Consider the following 19,903-nt stretch of genomic DNA (forward strand, 5'->3'; position numbering starts at 1 on the left):
CCTGCACATTGGCACCATCCTGCTAGGCCACAGCACACCCATAGTTTTGCTGAACATGACACGCAAAGTTGTCTAGTGTCTAGTATACTGAATTAAGGAGTAATGCACCAAAATTACCAAGCCATTCTTGTACTAGCACCCTTCTAACAAATTGTTTAAAGTGGATGATAATGCCAAAAAGTAATCTTGAAAACAAATACAATATGGCAGGATTTACAGTCCTGCTGGTGTATTAATTCCTCCTAACTGCAGCAATAGCTTCCTAGCAATCAGCATCACGGCACCTCCTGCATAACTGGTTTTACTATTATTATTTTAAATTCTATTGACGTTATATGCATAACCAGGTTTTAATTCTAAGAAGTTGCTCCTCTCTGTAGCACCCTCCCCCCACAAGGAGAAAATGTATATTCATTCTCACCTGAGAAAGGTTCCACTGGGCTTGCTGATTTTGCTGTATACCATATTTCTGTGGTGGGGCTACGTGCCCCACCATTGGTCCTTGGGGTCCAACGTTTTGAGGAAGTCCCAAACCAGCAGTTTGTGTAGTGACAGAAAAACCATTAGGTATTCCCATGCCCACCATCATGCCTGTGTTCTGTCCTATGACAGGCACCGATTGCCCCATCATGGTTCCCATCATTGCAGGGGCTGCAGGTACAGATACAGGTACAGGCACTCCCATGGCTGGAAAACCTTGAAAATGAGCTGGTGGTTGTGCAGTAAAGGGAATAGGTTGTGGTCCCATGAATACACCTGTATTAGGCAAAATGGAAGAGGAAAGGAGTAAATTCCATTATGTCAGCAAAGTTTTAAGTTCTAAAAACAAAACCTGCTTTTGCTAAATTTGCCAACCAAACTTCCGTTACATCAGGCAAAAAACAAAACTGATATCCATAGGAGTGGGAAGTAGCTGCTTTACTTAAATCATTTTTAATTTCATTTTCTGATTTGTAGACTACCTTTGAGGGATCCATTATCCCTTCAAGACAGTGTACAAATAGTGTTAAGATCTACATGTGGCTCAATGAATGTTGGCAAGGAATCTATTTAATGACAAACCCACAATCCTTAGACATTTAAGGTGGCTGGGGTATAACAAGAAGCATGGGTGCAAAAATCCAAGCACCTAGTTGTCAGTAGTACCTAAAGTTAGGCCTGATGATCTTGTGGTTGTGTCGCTGAAGGAGATAGGAAGCAGGCTTTCCCTGAAGCTGCTGCCACCTTTTGCTCCTTCTCTGTTCCCTTACAAGCTAGGATAGCTCCCTCACCCCACAACACTCTGGGCTACCTGCAGAGGCAAGGCACTGGCAAGCTACTCCTTTGCTCCCGCTCCTCCAACCTGGCTTTACCTCATGAACAGCAGCTCCTAAAGAGAAACCAAGAACTGGGCAATGACAGAATCTGATGACTGCTACTCTCCTGAGACCTGGGAAAGAGCCTAAGGTGGATTATGGGATTTGTTATGGTTTCTGGTTTAGGCTTACAGCAAGAGTGGGGAAACTCCAGTCTCCAGGCTGACTTGTGCAGAAAGCAGGCATGAAGTCACTGCCCATCAACGAATAGGTGGTGACCAAGCCTGCTGATCACTTGGACAGGAGGGTGGCTCTGTCCACAAGGGTAAGGGGGGATAAGAATTTGGCCCTCTGGCCAGATCAGGTTCCCCACCTCTGGGTTTAGAGGGTAATTTTCTCTTCCACCTTTCCTTCTTATTTTTGACCTCAAATCCAACTTTACACACCCCTCCACAGTCTTTTACTTTCCCACTCAAGCTATTTACTTCTTATACTCATCCTCCTCCTCCCCCCTCCCCCCGCCCCCCGTTTCCAACAGCATTTCATGGAAGGAGACCTTAAATTGCAGTCAAAGCTTCCTGGAATGCAGCCCCAGAGCCTTTTCAATAGCAGAGACCAGCTCTGGCAGATATGTTTCTATAACAGTAATAACAATAATAGTAACCCTGATAAAACCATTAATGATTGTGAGCATACTGAAGATCATGAGGAGTAGCTACTCAGGGGCAAAGAAGAACAGCACCAAGAAGATCCCTCCTCTGAATAGAAGCCTCCTCTTCTCCAAATTGGCTCCTAACCTTTTCTGTGAATAGCTGTAGCCTTCAAATTACAATGCTCAGTTTTGAATAATTTCCTTCTTTAGGCCTCCTGCTTGATGTTAGTTTTTTAATAATAAAAAGGGGGAAATAAATCCCACTTATCACTAATACACACTTTTTGCTGCAGGGAGAAAGCGCGAGAGCCCCAACTATGTGTTCTAGGCACAACTTTTAATTAAGACATTTAGAAATAAATTTGAAAACCAATTACCTGGAGGATTTTGCTGCGGAATAGTACCTGTGCCATACAATGACAGGATGGAGTCTTTGGAGAGCAGTTTCTTTGCTGACTCTTCTGATTTTGTTTGTTCAGTGAACAGATCAAGATCTCCAGATGCAGCAGATAAGGCGGCAGCTGCAGTGTTAGTGGAAGCAGTCTGGGAAGAAAGTCAAATGAGATTACTGAAAACCATTATCACCAAATACATTAGCTAAAGGGCCATGTGTTTTCAAACACAATGCAAAGATTTAGTTATTGTATTAGTAACCAAACTTTCGAATTACAAGCATCTCTCTCCAAAATTTGTAAGTACTGTAAAGGAAAATGTCCTAACGTTGCAAAAAACCCCACTAACAAACAAATGCTTGCATATGTATAACACAATACTAATTATTTACCAATGTTTCCTTTGTGCAAGTTACAATGACATATATTATGACAAATAATCCAGAAGTTTATGCAACATGAACAAAAGTACAACAGCTACACGTTTTTATACAGCAAATTTATTACCTACGGCTAGCATGTAAAATTTATGTCTTCCACATGTATATATGCACATCTGGGAACCTTGACTGGCCCAGGATCATCAGATGTGTACAAACAGTTGTTTGAAGATGCACATACATGCTTCTGTTTCATAGTTTATGCGGTGCAGCACCACTGTATACATAGCAAATATGCCAACATAAACATACACACAGTATTGAAGATTTCATCATCTGTCCATCTGTTTTTAAATAAAAAGCTTACAAAGAAATTGCACAAAATTGTCTCTTGCAGAATTTGTTCTACTTGTGATGCACACATACACCCATTACAACTGTTCATCATCTCTATTCTAGTCCCAGATTCTTGGTGGGTTTATTCTCCTTTACTTCTTACTTGCCTCCATGTAACATTGTGCAAACTGCAAGTACAGTATTCGTTTGGCTGCATTACATGCAAACACTTTTCCAGGAGAAAACACCATCAGATAAACGGAGCAATGGATCCAAACTACAAGGAAGAAGATTCCACCTAAACATTAGGAAGAACTTCCTGACAGTAAGAGCTGTTCGACAGTGGAATTTGCTGCCAAGGAGTGTGGTGGAGTCTCCTTTGGAGGTCTTTAAGCAGAGGCTTGACAACCATATGTCAGGAGTGCTCTGATGGTGTTTCCTGCTTGGCAGGGGGTTGGACTCGATGGCCCTTGTGGTCTATTCCAACTCTACGATTCTATGATTCTATGAAACTTCATTTTGGTTTGCTTATAATTTTTCTCAAGTAAACTAAAGAAAGTAGTGATCAGATGAAGCAATTTCATATGATAAGAAATACTGAGCAGAACTACTGTCATAGATCTATTACTTTCAGCTAATTCAAGGCAGGGTTACGAGAACTGCATAAGGTAAGTTTTGGAAGCTGCCAGTTTTAATTTTAGGGTCACTGCTTAAGAACAAGATTTTTGAAAAAGATCTCAAGTGGTTTGTGAAGCTTAGATTCTTAAAGGCTTCAACTGTGTTTTAAAAGCAGAACCACAAAAGGATAAATTTTGTATTGCCCCGTGTTCCGCACAGTGCATAAAGGTCACAGCTTGAATGGTTCAGTAGTCTTTGTAAGGAAGAACTGCACCTTTAGAAACTAGAAATTCTCACATTTTTTATGACCTCAGTGAAGCATGAAGAAAAGCATCTCTTCCATAAATCTTAGTATGTCTGTAAGAATGGCACCTCTGAAAAGAAATGCAAGTAACTAATCGACCAGAAACAGGAGGTAGCATGGTTAATGTGTCAACCTAGGACCCAGGAGACCCAGGTTCAAATCTCCTAGTGATGTTGGCCCAGCTGCTATCCCAAGCCTGTGGGGAAATAGTGTATGCTACTTTGCTCATTTATCTATTTAATTTTGAACATTTCTTACTGACTTTTCATTATACAGTGATTTCAGAGCTGTAGCTTAAATAAGTTCTGAATTCACAATACACTTGCTAAAATCAAGGTATGCAGGTCAGAACCAGACAACTGAAAATTCAATACTGGGATCAGATTCCAATAAAAGTCTGGATGAATAACAAGGTCATCAGCTGGCAACTACAACTTTTTTTAAAAAAGTAGGTGCCCACCATATCACAGAGGGGAGGGAGTTCCAAAATGCTTTCCCCCTAGGGCTCAGCACATAGAGAGGATGGAACAACAGCCATGGGTGGCATGCATGGGTAAACAGGTGGTGGGATGAATGCTCACCCTCTACCCAATTTAGGCCCTCATACAGAAAAGAGCTATTCATATCCAGTTTCATTGGAAGGGGAAAAGACTATTGCCATGGGTGGACTCAGGACTAGTATAATGTAACTGAAAAACTCCTACTGCTGGAAAACTCTCTCCAGGCAAATTTCTAAAATCTCACCACTCACAACTGAAAAATTATGATTGTGCAGTGATTCAAAATATACAAAAGTGCTCTTGTCTGAAGTGGTTTCACACCTTCAAGTCATCTGATATATATTAATATTTGAGGAAGCAGTCTACAGTCCACAAAAGTTTATGTCATAATAAAAGTTGTTAACCTTTCATGTGCCACAAGAGTCTGCTCTAGTATTGGAACAAGTTCAAATTTTTCACTTGTCAAATGTAAGAGTATCTAAAATAACCTGAGAACTACACAGCAAAAGGAGAAAAAGAAGTCCATGCTTGAAGGGCTACAATCTACCCATCTGCAAGAGAATGGGGCACAGGAAGAACAGAAAAGGAGAAGAGAACAAGCCAAGGTCATATATCACTTAGATAGCACTTCACCTTCCTAAAAATGGAAAGTAGTTGATGGAAAAATTACTTTTTAAAAATGTCATGGGGCTTGATTTAACTAACTTGCTCTGCTAGTGGAAGGACTCCTGTTATTGCAATGGGGCTTTCCCCCCCCCTTGCCCTGCCTCCCTAAATTCAACTTTGGAGGGTCAGGAGAAACCTCAGTGTCTAGGGCAAGGAGAGGGGAGATAATTCCATCAGCAAGAGCATTTCTCCTTGCCTGATGGAAAAATCTTACTGCTATGCTGAATTCCACTCAAAGTGTTTTGTTCTGTTCTTTGTAAAGATAAGGTAAGGAGCTTAAGCCTCAGAGCACAGTAACAGAAAGCATTACATGCACAAAATGAGTTAGCATAAGAAAGAGCAAGCAGTGAACAGGAAGACCATGAACATCACGGAAAAAGGAATTAAGCTGTTACCCTGAAGAGCTTTCAGTTTTTAATGAGACAACATCAAGAAGACAGAACAACAGTGATGCATGGTTAGTGTGTTGGACTAGGGAGGGATGTCCAAAGTCTGTTTCAGGGACCTAATCTGGCCCGCCAGTTGATTTAATCTGGCACCCTTGGCAGTATATGTCCTGAGGTTAAATCCTAAAAAAAAAGTTCAACAACTTTGGTCGGTTCTCACGCATGTTCACTTCATCAAATCTGGCCCTCTTTGAAAAAAGTTTGGGCACCCCTGGACTAGGGCCTGGGTTCAAATCCCCACTCATCTTTGAAGCTCACTGGGTGACCCTGGGCTAGCCACTGTCTCTCAAACTACTCAACTCAACTTCACAAGGCTCTTGTGAGAATAAAATAGGAAGTGTGAGAACCATGTATGAGATGCTTGGGAGGAAATGTGGGCTAAAGATGTGATAATAATATCACAAAAGGAAAATAAACACCCTTAATCAAATAACAAAAAGGAGACATGGGCAGCACACCTGACCACTCCCACTTTTCAGTTCACTAATCACAAACAATTAAAAAAACAAACCATGCCAGAGTCATAGATCAATAAATCTACAAAACCATTAAGAGATCAGCTGGACTAACTAGGCCTCTGCACACTTTAAAGGGAAAGAATTTTCATTGCCAAAATGTGCCACTAAATCTTAATGAGCCTCATAATAGTGAGCCTCTGTTGAAACCATCTAGTTATCACTAGTCTGGAAGCTACTGAGAGAGTTAACACCAAGTCTTAATATATTGTGCCTTTATACTATTATGCATATTACTAATCAGGTCACTGGACTCCACTCAGCATTGTGCTCCAGGCAAAGCCTTGTTAAATCCCCCAGGGATGTTCATAAACATGAAAGGTTGGTTATTTATATCGATGATGCTCATCCCAGAGCTATGGAAGTCTGAAGCATAATACCTCTAAACATAAAAGATGAATATTAGCTGTAATGGTTGAACAGCCCAGACAGACCGAACATCTAGAAAATGTATCTAAACCTTTAAAAAAAAAACCACCCTAAGACTAAATACTAGCTTCCCTCTCCACAGAGATATTATAGCACTTAGTGAGCTAAAAGATGCCTCATACTATAATGTTTGGAAAGAAATTATGCAAGGTATTGGTACTCATATTAATAGCATGCTATTGATGAGGCCAGCTGCTGAAGTGCAATAAAATATGGAATGCATGAGTAAAATTGAGCTCTCTTCTTAAATTGAGGGGCTACATAACACTGGCTTTCCTATGGCCAGTTTCTTTTCCCACTGCTGTTTCAAATGTGAAGAACTTATTTCTTATGCTAACACTGGGCATGGCCTTATAAATTGTGTGTCCATAACCAACGCAAGCTTCACTGCCTGCCAATCTCTCTAGTAAGAAGATGAAAGTGATTTTAACGGGACAGCTGATACAAGTCATCTTTATATTTTTAGGCAGGCTTGTCATTTCTAATGTAAACATCTCAATCAACAATAAATTTTAAAAAGGGCTAGGCATGCTAAATTTTGCTGCTTACCTGAGCAGGAGGTATAGAAGTGGCTGGCAATGGGTTAGAGATCATTGGGCCAAATATATCCAGGTCATCATTCAATACAGCAGCAGGAGTTGTGATGCTTCCATTTGTAACGGAGGAATCAGCAGGGCCATCTTAAATGACAGTGTTTTAAAAGGCAAAACGTTAAACCAATTTTTTGATAATTGCAAAGTATGTACAAAGCAAGCCGTTGCTTAAAGGTATCCCGTGTTGGTAGAAATACCCAAGCATTCATAGCACTGAATCCAGGCTCCTCTAGTATTCTGCCAGCTCGTCGTAATTTAAAAGCTACAACATGCCAACGTAATTAGCAAAATTTGAACGCATTAAAACACAGCCCGAGGCCAACCTAATGGCATCTAAGCTGGTTTAACAGAATTACACATTTCTACAAGCTGCCTAAAGCACTGTTGGTTACCAGCACTGTAACTTTTAAAATAGAAATCCTTCTCACAAGTAACCAAACCCTTTGGACGTAAGCACTGCAATAATTTGCTATATAAATGTTAAGTTCGGAAAAGATCACTACTAGATACATAGGTTGTAAGTTCTTGCATCAGGATTCATAGCTTATAAATCAAGCCAACAAATACATTGCTGCATCAGATAAAAGACCATGCAGTCTCTCTCAGCCATTGTTCAACTGCTTAGCTATTCTTACAGCCAAAGAACCTCCTTGCACGCCTCCCTCTCATTAACGACAATGGAAGAAAGATCTCGTTCTTCCTTGCAACATTATTCCCAGGATCTTCAAAGGAAAGGCTATACTTATTGAAAAGGGAAAAGAACTACAAAGTTTAAACTTCTTCACATTATCAACATCTTCCTTCAAATCAGACCAGCACTGTCTGATACATTCTGAAACTATTTTTCTTGATTAACTCAGGTTTATGACCTACCATCAAGGCTTCCCTGCCCTCCATCTGAATCGATAAAAGTATCTCCCATTGTGTGTGCACTTAATTTTTAAGTTTGTGTAGCTGCAATATGACATAGTACAGCTCTTTATTAACACCATTATTCTGAAGTCCAAAAATAGTATCCAGGGTGCCCAAAGAACCACAAGTACATACTGGTTAACAGATGCCTAGTCTACAATGGAGAATAGAGGATAAAGTCTACAGTTTCTAGATAGGTGGCCTAGAAGGATACTATACAGATCCTATTTTGTATTTTCACATGATTTGAGTCAAGTATTTTAACATATATAGAATAAAGCCTTTATAATATATTTTCGTTCTCAATGAACAAGCCCTTCAGTGGCAAATGAACAGCACATTTCAGCAGTCACCGGGGTATTTTTGCTCACTTCATTCTTCTCTTGTTATGAAAGTAAATGCAAAAGCACTATTGCAACTGTACACTAGGGATTCTACACTGAAGTCAGGCAATCAGAGTTCTGGTTCCCATAGCAACTGTAAATGTGCCACAATTTATATACTTATTAACCCATAAAGATTAACACCTCCTGATAACATGGAATTTGAGGGGAGGAGGTAAATGTATCACAGCTGTACAAACCACAACAATTTCCTTAACACTGGTATTTTTTTATGTTTCAAGCGTAGCCTCCACAAGAACAGCAATTCTTTATCAAGTACTAACAAGCTACCTTCCCAATGCTTCCTCTGAGGAAAATAAAGCTTTTGGGTTGGCACAAGATCTGACAGCTTCCTTTGTCACATTGTGTGAATAGTGGCATAAGAAGTGACCACAGGTGCTGCTAATCATATTTAGAGAAGGGATACTCAAGGTAGAAATCAAGCATCTAGCCAGCTCCGGAATTATCTTTGAATATATTTTTGGTTTCCCAATTCTTATGTTCTGGAGCAGAATCATCATCATCATTTTGGCCATCCATTTCTAACTGGTGATCCTTAATGAAAACACATTTCTTTCTCAGAATGCTTTTATATTTTGGAGTTGCCAAAGTTAAGGATAAAGAGATAAGATAGTAAGATCATGCAAGGAATTTTTATATAGTCATTACAATACAGAAGAATACCTATTCATCTTACTCCTAACATTTTCTAGTTCTAGCTAGGAAAATAACTTAAAGATGGCAAAATTAAAGGTAAACCAAAACCTGGTTTTCAAAACAAGTTCGGGCAACTATGAGTATGAGTAAACAGGGGTAGAGGGGTTTTTCCCCCTTTCCATTTTAATTTCTGCAAGCCATTCGGGAAACATCTTTTTGCTGAACAGCTGCAAATCTATAAATTTATAAATTGTACACCTGACAAGAAGCCCGTTCAGAAGTTACATACAAAGTCAAAATCTCAATCGAGTAAGTGTGTCTTGGGCACACACACAGACATACACAATCTACCACTTGCTCCTCACTTTATTTTACTACAGGGAGAAAGTAATCTAGGCTTTACCTTGCAGTTCACTACAATATGAGTAATGACAGATGTTTGAGGGGGGGAAACCTAAAAAGGTTTCAAGAGACCAAGTCAGGGACGACACATCTACAGATACCTGAACCTACTTATACCTTATGAGTACAGGGTATTGGAGATAACCTAGCAGCTGCTTCGGTTTTTGCACCAAACTCTCCCTTGCTACATACAGCTCTAGCTGCTGTGTTTTATGCTGATTTTAGCTGTCTGTTTTTTTAAAAAACAAAAACCTGGGCTTTGCGATTTATTATTCAGTTTTAAAGGGTTTTATTGTAAATTGTCTTCTGTATTTTACTGTCTATGTAAACTGCCCAGAGAACTTCTTTATTATTAATGCTGCATTCCCAGAATTGCAGAGGAGAATAAGCTGCACCAAAAAATCTCAAGGGATATATTGCTTATCCAGAAAGCTTCCAGGCAAGGTATTGTTTCTGAGGTGGGTAAATGACACTAAGCATGATAGGCATCCTCTAAAATGGCTGGCTAGCTTATTTGATTAGCAGTCATATTCTAATATCTATTGAACTGCTTTCTGCTCTTCTTGTAATTGAAGGTTAATAAGGTTACATATTTCACTTGTTTTCAATAAGCATCTTCCTTATCTTCCATCATTCTTATGATAAATTTGAAGTGAAAGAGCATAGTAATTTACTTATGCCCCCACAGAAAGGTTGGGACTATCCATTTTAATGCTAATACACTGTGATGGTTACTTCAACATGTGCAACCATCCATACTCATCTCTTGTTTTTTGTGTAGTACATCTAACTGGTAAATGATGCATCAAATGGCAAACGAGTTTTGCTTCTTTTTGCAAATTCAACCTTTCAACATGATGGAAAAGCTAATACTTAAACATTCTGCAGCGTTGCAAAACATCTCACAATATAAGGTGTGCCATTTTTAGAAAGTAAAAGAAAGGGAGTTATCTGCAAATTGGAAAACCCAGGTCTGCTATTCTTCAAATCATAGAATTGTAGAGTTGAAAGGGACCCCAAGGGTCATCTACTACAGATCTATCATTTCACTTATTTTTATATACTCATAATGAAATGACAATTATTTGTCTGTAGTTATATTTTAAAAAGGATGCTGAGTTGGAAAAGAACCAAAATGCACCGTTCACTGAGGTGCATGACTTAGCAGTTGGCAAGGTGTGTAGTTCTGCACAGGGACACCACCACAATCATTCTGGCAAAGCACCTAACTATGAAACACATTGATAAGCATGCTATATTTATAACTATCCCCTACCTGGGGGTTTATGGTCCATCTATTCACACCCGTGCAATAAAACAGAACTCCCCTGGAGTTCTTTGGCCACTGGGGTGATATTTATATACTGATGCAACAAGGCCAAAATTCTAACAATGCAGCAGCTTCTAGAGTACCTTTATACTTGTAATGCATGAATTCACATGATCTATAGCAGATGAGGAAATGCAGATGGGCAAGGGTGGCAAAGAGTACCAGTAACAGGTAAGTGATGCCCTTGCTGTGCACAGGCACAAGGGGAGTGAGTTGCTGCTCTTCAGAATAAGGCAGAAAAGCCTAACCAACAAGCGAGGACTGCTTCCCTGAACTGCTAAGAGATTAGGAGCTGTTTAAATTCCAAAACTGCCATGATCAATCCTCAACTGCAAACTGAAGCTCTGTGAGGGGAATCAGCCCCCTTAAACATGACAGTTCTTAGGATTCCTTGGATGGAAGCTTGACTGTTTAAAGTGGTATGATAGTGCTTTCAATGTGTAATAAAGATGGGGCCTAAGCTGTTGGATCTACTGGATTTGGACAGAACAGTCACCTTTCTGAGATACTAACTTCTCCTCCAAAACTGCTATATTATATAAACTTACTAAGATTTCTTTGTATGTTTGCAGAAGCCATTCAATCATGTTATATTATTAGTTCAACTGAAAGTTTATTTACAGCAAGTGTTTTAGAGGAACAGGATTCTTGAGTCAAACTAGTCGTACTCATTTGTTTTGGCTCCTGAACGCCACACCCCCCAAAAGTGAGTGTTCCAGTTTGCGAATGTTCTTTGGAAGCTGAACATTTGACGCGGGTTCTGCGGCTTTCGATTAAGTGCAGGAAGCTCCTGCAGCCAATCAGAAGCTGCGTCTTGGTTTTCTAAAGTTTTCGGAAGTTGAACGGACTTCCGGAACGGATTCCGTTCGACAATCAAGGTAAGACTGTACTGTACTTAAAATGCATCAGACTTGTTGAAATGAAACAGGCTAACCTATCCTCTTGGTGCAGCCCAGCCAGAAATGTTTGAAACTTGTTTTGTACATTTCCATCAATGTGCTGGCTCAATAAAAATATGCAATCTTAGCCACATTTATTGTCACTTGCTTTCTGCTGTGGTATTTCATACTTCAGTCTATCACAGGACTCAAGACTCTAAGCTCCTACACCAGAAGAGGCATTAGTTACACAATTAAGATATGGAAAGCTAACAGAGGTTATTCAGATTGGTTAAACTTGGTCTGATCTACTCTAAAAAATAATATCCCATGAATGCTAGACTAGTTTGAACAAAAGCAAGCATTTGACATGTAAACAGTTGCTTTTTCAAGGTAAAAATTTAAGTAAAGCCCAAATGTAGTGAAAGAAGGGGATAATCCCTAATTCAACAGTAAACCTGCACAGAAATGACTGAATACACAGCAGCACTGGAGTACCATTCAAACAAAATAAAAGTGAAGGAAGAATATGTAAACAGGTTTGGATTAAGTAAGAACTCAGGCAGAATTGTTTCTGATTAGGCTCCACGTTGAAGAGCTGGCTTGGGAATGATATTATTTAGGTTACAGCTAGACTTCTGAAAATGTTGGCCGACACCTGGGACTTTGAGCAGTTTATCATGAACGAATTAATTATAAAATGCTTTGAATATGGTAAGATAGGAGAAACTCTGGACATTCCATAAGAAGAAAACTGTCACCTTGCACAAGTTCCTAGAAACATGGTTTTGCCAAGGGATTCTGTTTTTATTTTCTGAAAAACATATGCCATCTCACCTCACAACTAGCTACTTAAATTCAATAATTTCAAAAATACAGTGGTACCTCAGGTTAAGAACTTAATTCGTTCTGGAGATCCATTCTTAACCTGAAACTGTTCTTAACCTGAGGTACCACTTTAGCTAATGGGGCCTCCCGCTGCTGCTGCTGCACCGCTACCGCGTGATTTCTGGTCTCATCCTGAAGCAAAGTTCTTAACCTGAGGAACTATTTCTGGGTTAGCGGAGTCTGTAACCTGAAGTGTCTGTAACCTGAAACGTCTGTAACCCGAGGTACCACTGTAATTGGGAGGGAGCTGCCATTTAAGAAATCTAATTACAAAGGGCAGGCAAAATTAGTTGCATGGATATTTAGGATGGGGACATACAACAGAATCTGTACAAGGTTCACTTGGATATTAGAAAGGTTTGTACTTCAATAAAACAAGACTATTTTTAAACAACAGATTTTTTTTTAAAAAAAGCTTGAGCTCATAGTCCTTTGAAGATCACTTTGATAGCTTCTCACTCCCTAAGGAGCTCATTACTTATAGTTTAGTAGACGGCACAGATCTGCTTCAGTTTTTCTCTCTAAGTAAATTAGCAGACTACAACACCATTTACAGATTAACCAACAATGTTTTCCAGCATTTGGGGGGAAAACCCCTTTAATTATTGCAGTATAGGTATTGCCATTTTTCTGCAAAGCAAAACAAAGAATTAACTACTTACCAAGTCCCAAGAGATCGACAGTGGATTCTGGAACTTTCTTAGGACTTGCTTTAAGTTCCAGTTGTTGATCCTCTTTCTTCGGAAGCTTTATTTTTTAAGAAAAGGAAAAGATAATTAAGATTCTTATAGAAACCAAAATATCTTGAATAACTGACCTCATCCAGTCTCACATTTCATTTGAACCTCTTATTTTTAAAATTAGTGTCACTAGCATGTACAGGAGGTGGTTTGGCGAAAAGTATGACAAAATATGGGTGGCGCTGTGGGTTAAACCACAGAGCCTAGGACTTGCCGATCAGAAGGTCGGTGGTTCGAATCCCCGCGATGGGGTGAGCACCCGTTGCTCAGTCCCAGCTCCTGCCCACCTAGCAGTTCGAAAGCACATCAAAGTGCAAGTAGATAAATAGGTACCGCTCCGGTGGGAAGGTAAACGGCGTTTCCGTGCGCTGCTCTGATTCGCCAGAAGCGGCTTAGTCATACTGGCCACATGACGCTGAAGCTGTACGCCGGCTCCCTCGGCCAATAAAGTGAGATGAGCGCCGCAACCCCAGAGTCAGTCATGACTGGACCTAATGGTCAGGGGTCCCTTTACTTTTACCTTACGACAAAATATAATGTTTTGTTGCAGTGTTTGAGCTAGTGTTATAATGGAACATTTCCAAGTAATCAAAATACTACACATACATTATTGCAACAATTCTTATAACAGCCTTTGTATTATTCTCCTCCTAATGCAGATGGCGAGGTGAGAATAGTTGTTTGCCTAAAGCTACCTAGCACATTCACAGCTGAAACATAACTTGAACTGGGGACCTCCTGGCCCACAGCTCACACACTTCACCACTAAACAACTATTGTCACGTGTCACACTTGTACACATACAACAAAGCAGTAAAGATTAAACTGTCAAACTAGGACAAAAAAGACAAAGACCGAAATCCCCACTCAGCTCTGCCATTAAGCTCACCAGCTATCCCTGGGATAGTTATCATTCCTCAGCCTAGCCTTTGCTATAGATAAAATGTGGGGACAGAAACCACAAACACTGCTCTGAATTACTTGGAGGAGGACTGGGATATAAAAGTAGTAATAATAAATAACACATTAATCTTCAGAAAAATCATACTGATGCATTGTCTCAGGCAGGATGAACACCACAAAGGATGGTTATTATTGAACATTCTACTTATTGTGGCATGAGGAAAAGACGCTTTGGTTTATTTCCCCAGCCATTTAATTTTAAAAATCTTTCCAGCTGGATGGAATTGTTTTAATCCTTTTATTATTCTCTTTATTTATTATAATGTTAAAATTATCTGTTGATTTTATTGTTTTTATAGTGTAGTTTTTGTAACCTGCCCAGGAAACGATTTTACAATGAAAGGTGAGGTGTAAATTCATAAAATATTACATTTTGCAGTGTTTCCTAATGAATTAACATATCCTTTCCCCAGAGGTCTAGAGCTAAAGCACCTTGTGTGAATTTATATAAAGAAGGTTCACCATGTGCACTTGAACTGAATAGCTTAGCAATATATTTTACTATAAACTATATTAAGTTTCTATTTCAAAATATTAGTTTCATTTACATATTATTGTTCACCTAGGGATTTGAGCGGGGGAGGATTAATGCTCTAAATAAGTAAGTTTTATCTTGTACAATGTTATATTGTGGAAACCACATGGTTAAGCGCAAACACAGCCAGGGCAGAACAAAAGGATTGGCTAATGTGTTGCTCTCCAGATGTTGTTGAACTACTATCATCCCTAACTATGAGTCATACTGGCTGGGGCAGATGGGAATTGTAGTCCGACAGCACCTATCTTGGGCCTATCTTGCCATGAAGTATGTAGTACAAGGCAAATGAAACCACCTTGTTAAGTTGCATGTGTCAACTGCTATCCTATTGAACAGATAACTACTATGGGTTCACATATGCACTGCCATTTTGTGCTGACTGCAACATTAAGAGATACTTCACCATAGCCACTGTGGTTCAAACACCACAAATAAAACTGCAGTTAAAAAAATTCCAGGGTGGTGGTGGATGATGCCAGTTTTGCTTCATCTTCAGCATATTATTATTAATTATAATTACTTTATTTCTAAAGTGTCCTTCATCCAAATGTCACATGGTGGTGTACAATATAAAACTAATAAAACTTACAACAAAATTTAAAAATCCATCTTTTTTAAAAATAATAAAGTTAGAATCAGAGTAAATTCAATTAAACCAATCAGTGGAGATCAGTTTCAAGAAGTCGAAAACAGATATACAACTTCCTGCAAAGGGCAGAGTAAATTATGTATTTTTGAGAATTTATATTTTTGAAAATTAATATTTACCATAATCCATATCTACATTATATTAAACTGAAAGCCTGAACACTGCAGTTGTAAAGCAAAACCCTTTAGGAAGCATAGGGTGGCTGTAGATGAAGCAACTGCTATTATTAGAATGCTTATGTGCTGCCTTTTTATTTAAAAATCTACAAGGCACCCAACAATCGCTAAAATAATACATTAAAAGCAGCAGTCCAGGCAGTATAATTAAAACTGGCAGCAACACCTACAGACATCTAAAACATCGACAGCAGGAGCAAAATTAAGCCAGTCATAGTACTTTGAAGAGCAAACGAATGCCACCACCTTGGGTAACTGCCGTAACTGACAGGGAAGGGTTTGATAAATTTGGCAGCACTGTTAAGAAGGCATTACCATATCACCACCAACCATACTTCAGTGAGAAAGGGCATGTGAAACAGGGCCTCCAAGGAAGATTTTAAACTTGATGATATTACAGTGCATTCCAGTCAGATTACAGGAAATGGATAAAAATACTGAAAAGATGCTTGGGACAATTTTCATATTCTTACAGACAAGTGGCTTTATTTATCACAAGCACTATGTTGTTACATGTGTGAATGGACATTACATATCTACGATCATAGGGGAAATATTCAAACCACCTCAAACACAGTGCTCCTTCAACTGAAGCATCAATATGACAATTAAGAAATTATATTATCGATTTGGAGCTTGAACAGCTCAACCATTGCACCCATTCAATGAACCAAGCTGAGAGGAAGAAGGGTGCAAAACCTATTTTGATGAAAAGTCTACAGCAAATCTGTTAAATGGTATGCTTACGAATTTAGTGGTTTTTTTAAAAAAATGTCATGCCACACAGTATTATTATATTTTACTGCAACAAGAAAAAGTCCTACTATAATACCATGTTAATTAAATGGGGGCAGGGAGCCCTGCTTAGTTTGAACCTTAATAAACCTAGAATAATAATATTGCCAATTAATATAGTTATATACTTGGCTGGGTTTATACAACTCCAAGGATTAATTTACTAGGATATGATTATCACACAATATGGAACTGATCATGGCAGCTGGAGAACAAAAGCATTATAGAACTTGCCATTACGATTCTTCCAGAGAATAGAAAAATACCAATCGTCAGTAGAACAACATAATGTAGTCAAGCCACATACTGCTCCCTATGATAATTGCTCTTCTAAGTTCAACATGTCCTTGCTGCCAGCACCACAGGAGATATTTAAAGCTGCTCGAAAGAGTTCATTGATCCAATACAGCCTTCACAGTGAAAAAGTAAGATTTAAGGTGTAAAAATATTATACTTAAGACCAGATAATGTCCCGATTATTTCAAATGAACCTTTAGACAACTTGAATGTAATCCACTGGGCCTTCTATCACATAGGGCAGTCTATATCCCAAACCTCTGCAGAAAATTAATTTTACAATGTTTTAAACTCTAGTAAAGCTAAGGCTATCAGAACCTTTCTCTTATTAGCTTTGGTATCAACAACAGTACAGAGCAGGTAGAGCGACTGTGCGTTATTCAGCAGTGGCAGCCCCCAAAATGTGTGTGGAACTCAAGGGTTGTATCCAATACAGCACGAGTGGCTTTCTGCTCATGCAATTGGATTTACCCTTCCTTTCCTCTCCCTGCATGGCCCCAAAAGCTTATCCAGAGGGTTCCTCAACCTTGTGGATGGTACATGAGAAGCTTTGGGGAGAGGAGAGGGGGAAATTCTAATGTGCAAGTGGAAGTCTGTTGCAGAAGCAAAACAGTAGTACTGGCCATAAAAAAACCCCAAAAAACTTTTCTAAAATTTTCCAGACTAACCTAACGCTAAATATTCAGAGAGAGAAAGAGGGAGGGGGAGGAGTGCTACAAAGAGCTACAAATAAAATGGCTGGTTTCACTTGGTGAAATGGTGCTAAATTTGAGCTGAAATCGCAGTGATTTTCAACCAATTTGAGTGCTGGGCTGAGTAACATAAAATGGTATGCTTCAGTAACTGTAAGCCGCTTATATGATTATACTGTTCCTTATTCTCTTTTACTAACAGTAAAATCTCAATATATTTTAAAATGGAGAGCATTAAGAGCCTAAGACAATTAAAACAAAAGAAAGCAAAAAACTCCATAGGTATTAAGACTAAAAGTTTGGTGAAATGAACATGTCTTAACCTCACACCTAAAAAACAGAAAAGACCAGTCTAAACTCCACTGGGACAAGTTTTACTTCCAATGCCAAGGCAGCATTTCTACTGATCATTAGTACCTTTGCCTTGCCTGGATTAAGCTTCATTCCAGTACTGAAAGTTCTCATATCCAAGTAGAAATTAAGTATTCTCTAAAGTTACAATTAGTAGGGACACGGGTGGCGCTGTGGTCTAAACCACAGAGCCTAGGGCTTGCCGATCAGAAGGTTGGCGGTTCGAATCCCAGCGACAGAGTGAGCTCCCGTTGCTCAGTCCCAGCTCCTGCCATCCTAGCAGTTCAAAAGCACATCAAAGTGCAAGTAGATAAATAGGTACTGCTCCGGTGAGAAGGTAAATGGCATTTCAGTGCGCTGCTCTGGTTCGCCAGAAGCAGCTTAGTCATGCTGGCCACATGACCTGGTAGCTGTACGCCAGCTCCCTCGGCCAGTAAAGCGAAATGAGCACCGCAACCCCAGAGTCGTCCACGACTGGACCTAACGGTCAGGGGTCCCTTTACCTTTAAAGTTAAGATTATTTTTCACTGGCATTTAAGAAATAGCTCCCGTTGTTCGGTCCCTGCTCCTGCTAACCTAGCAGTTCGAAAGCACGTCAAAGTGCAAGTAGATAAATAGGTGCCGCTCCGGTGGGAAGGTAAACGGCGTTTCCGTGCGCTGCTCTGATTCGCCAGAAGAGGCTTAGTCGTGTTGGCCACATGACCCGGAAACTGTACGCCGGCTCCCTCGGCCAATAAAGCGAGATGAGCGCCGCAACCCCAGAGTCGGTCACGACCGGACCTAATGGTCAGGGGTCCCTTTACCTTTACCTTTAATAGTCACTTTAGAAACAGCCAGGTAGTGACAGAATGTAGTTTACCAAATTCAAAGTCAAAATTTAGATGCTCATTCGATGTCTAATTTGCTTTAAACATTTTGCCTCTAATAAGAACTCTTCTAATAAGTTCATCTTCTAATGTGCTACTGCAAAAAGCTTTCTTTAAAATATTTAAAGTTGATTTCTACCAAGTTTGGAACTAATTTAAGGCTTCCGAAATTATTGAACAAAACCTTCTTCTACTCTCATTAAGAATAAACTATGTTTATATAGAAAAGTAACTGGATTCATTCCCCTTTATTGTACTGATGGCAATAACGTTTATAAATGATTGCCTAAACATTTGAGAACTCCCTTAAGGCAAGAAAGTAATGTTAGCAATTTTCTATAAATCTTCAATGGGCCTGCAGATATTTTTCTCTGACAGCTCATATGCCCTTTTCATACCACTTACTTCAATAAGCATGCATTTAAAAAAAGCTATTACTCATGCTGAAGCTTCTCATCTGAAAAAGCTGTTCAACACACCTTTCAGCCCTTTTTGTTAACAAAATATATAAATGTATAGTACTAGTGCAACCTTGTCAGTTAACATTTCTTTATTTCTCCATAATATCTGAATCAGGAGAGGCAGTGCAAGCACTGAAGCAGTTCTTGAATGCAGTGGTGGAGTAAACGAGAACCAATCAACTGAGATTTTATCCTGGGAAGATTCGAGATTTTGTGGGTAGGTCACTCCCATGTCCAGAAGCCTGGCCAATTGCCTGCTCTGGCTGGTTGGGGTTCTTCTCCTTCTAAAGGAGCAGGTACTTCTTTTTATTGCTAATTATGTGTTTGGGTGAGAGACCTTCATGAATATAAATGCTGCTTAAAGAAGCAATACAAATCCTTTGGGTTCCTTTTTAGAAACAGCCCTAAACACAAATGACTGCATCAGCTGTCAATAAACATGAACCATTATCTAAGTTGTGCTCTAGGTTCTCGACTAGGTTCTACATAATTAGCAATAAAAAGAAAATAATTTGTTTGGCATTATGTACAAGCCTATGTTTTCTCAAGTTAAGAGATTGAGTGATATATAAAACTGCCTACCAGGAAAGAGGAAAATATCCACTCCACTCCCCTTCTTCAAGGAAGCCATCCTTAACCAAGGTTTGGGAAAGTACAGTGGTACCTCGGGTTACATACACTTCAGGTTACAGACTCCGCTAACCCAGAAATAGTACCTTGGGTTAAGAATTTTGCTTCAGGATGAGAACAGAAATCGTGCTCCGGCGGAGCAGCGGGAGGTCCCATTAGCTAAAGTGGT

General features: G+C 39.4%; 1 protein-coding gene across 3 annotated transcripts in view; it reads right to left on the bottom strand.

The window, feature by feature from the left end:
- The window catches only part of SMAP1 (small ArfGAP 1), a 53,234-nt gene that overhangs the window by 3,007 nt on the left and 30,324 nt on the right, over positions 1–19,903 (bottom strand). For all 3 annotated transcript variants that reach the window (XM_077926254.1, XM_028722693.2, XM_028722694.2), the window contains 4 exons: positions 13,239–13,323; positions 7,083–7,213; positions 2,325–2,490; positions 422–756 (listed from right to left, as the gene is read on the bottom strand). In XM_077926254.1, coding sequence (XP_077782380.1) covers positions 422–756; positions 2,325–2,490; positions 7,083–7,213; positions 13,239–13,323 — 717 coding nt within the window. The remainder of the gene's footprint in view (positions 1–421; positions 757–2,324; positions 2,491–7,082; positions 7,214–13,238; positions 13,324–19,903) is intronic.

This window comes from Podarcis muralis, chromosome 3 (genome assembly GCF_964188315.1).
Source record: "Podarcis muralis chromosome 3, rPodMur119.hap1.1, whole genome shotgun sequence".
Classification (NCBI taxonomy): Eukaryota; Metazoa; Chordata; class Lepidosauria; order Squamata; family Lacertidae; genus Podarcis; species Podarcis muralis.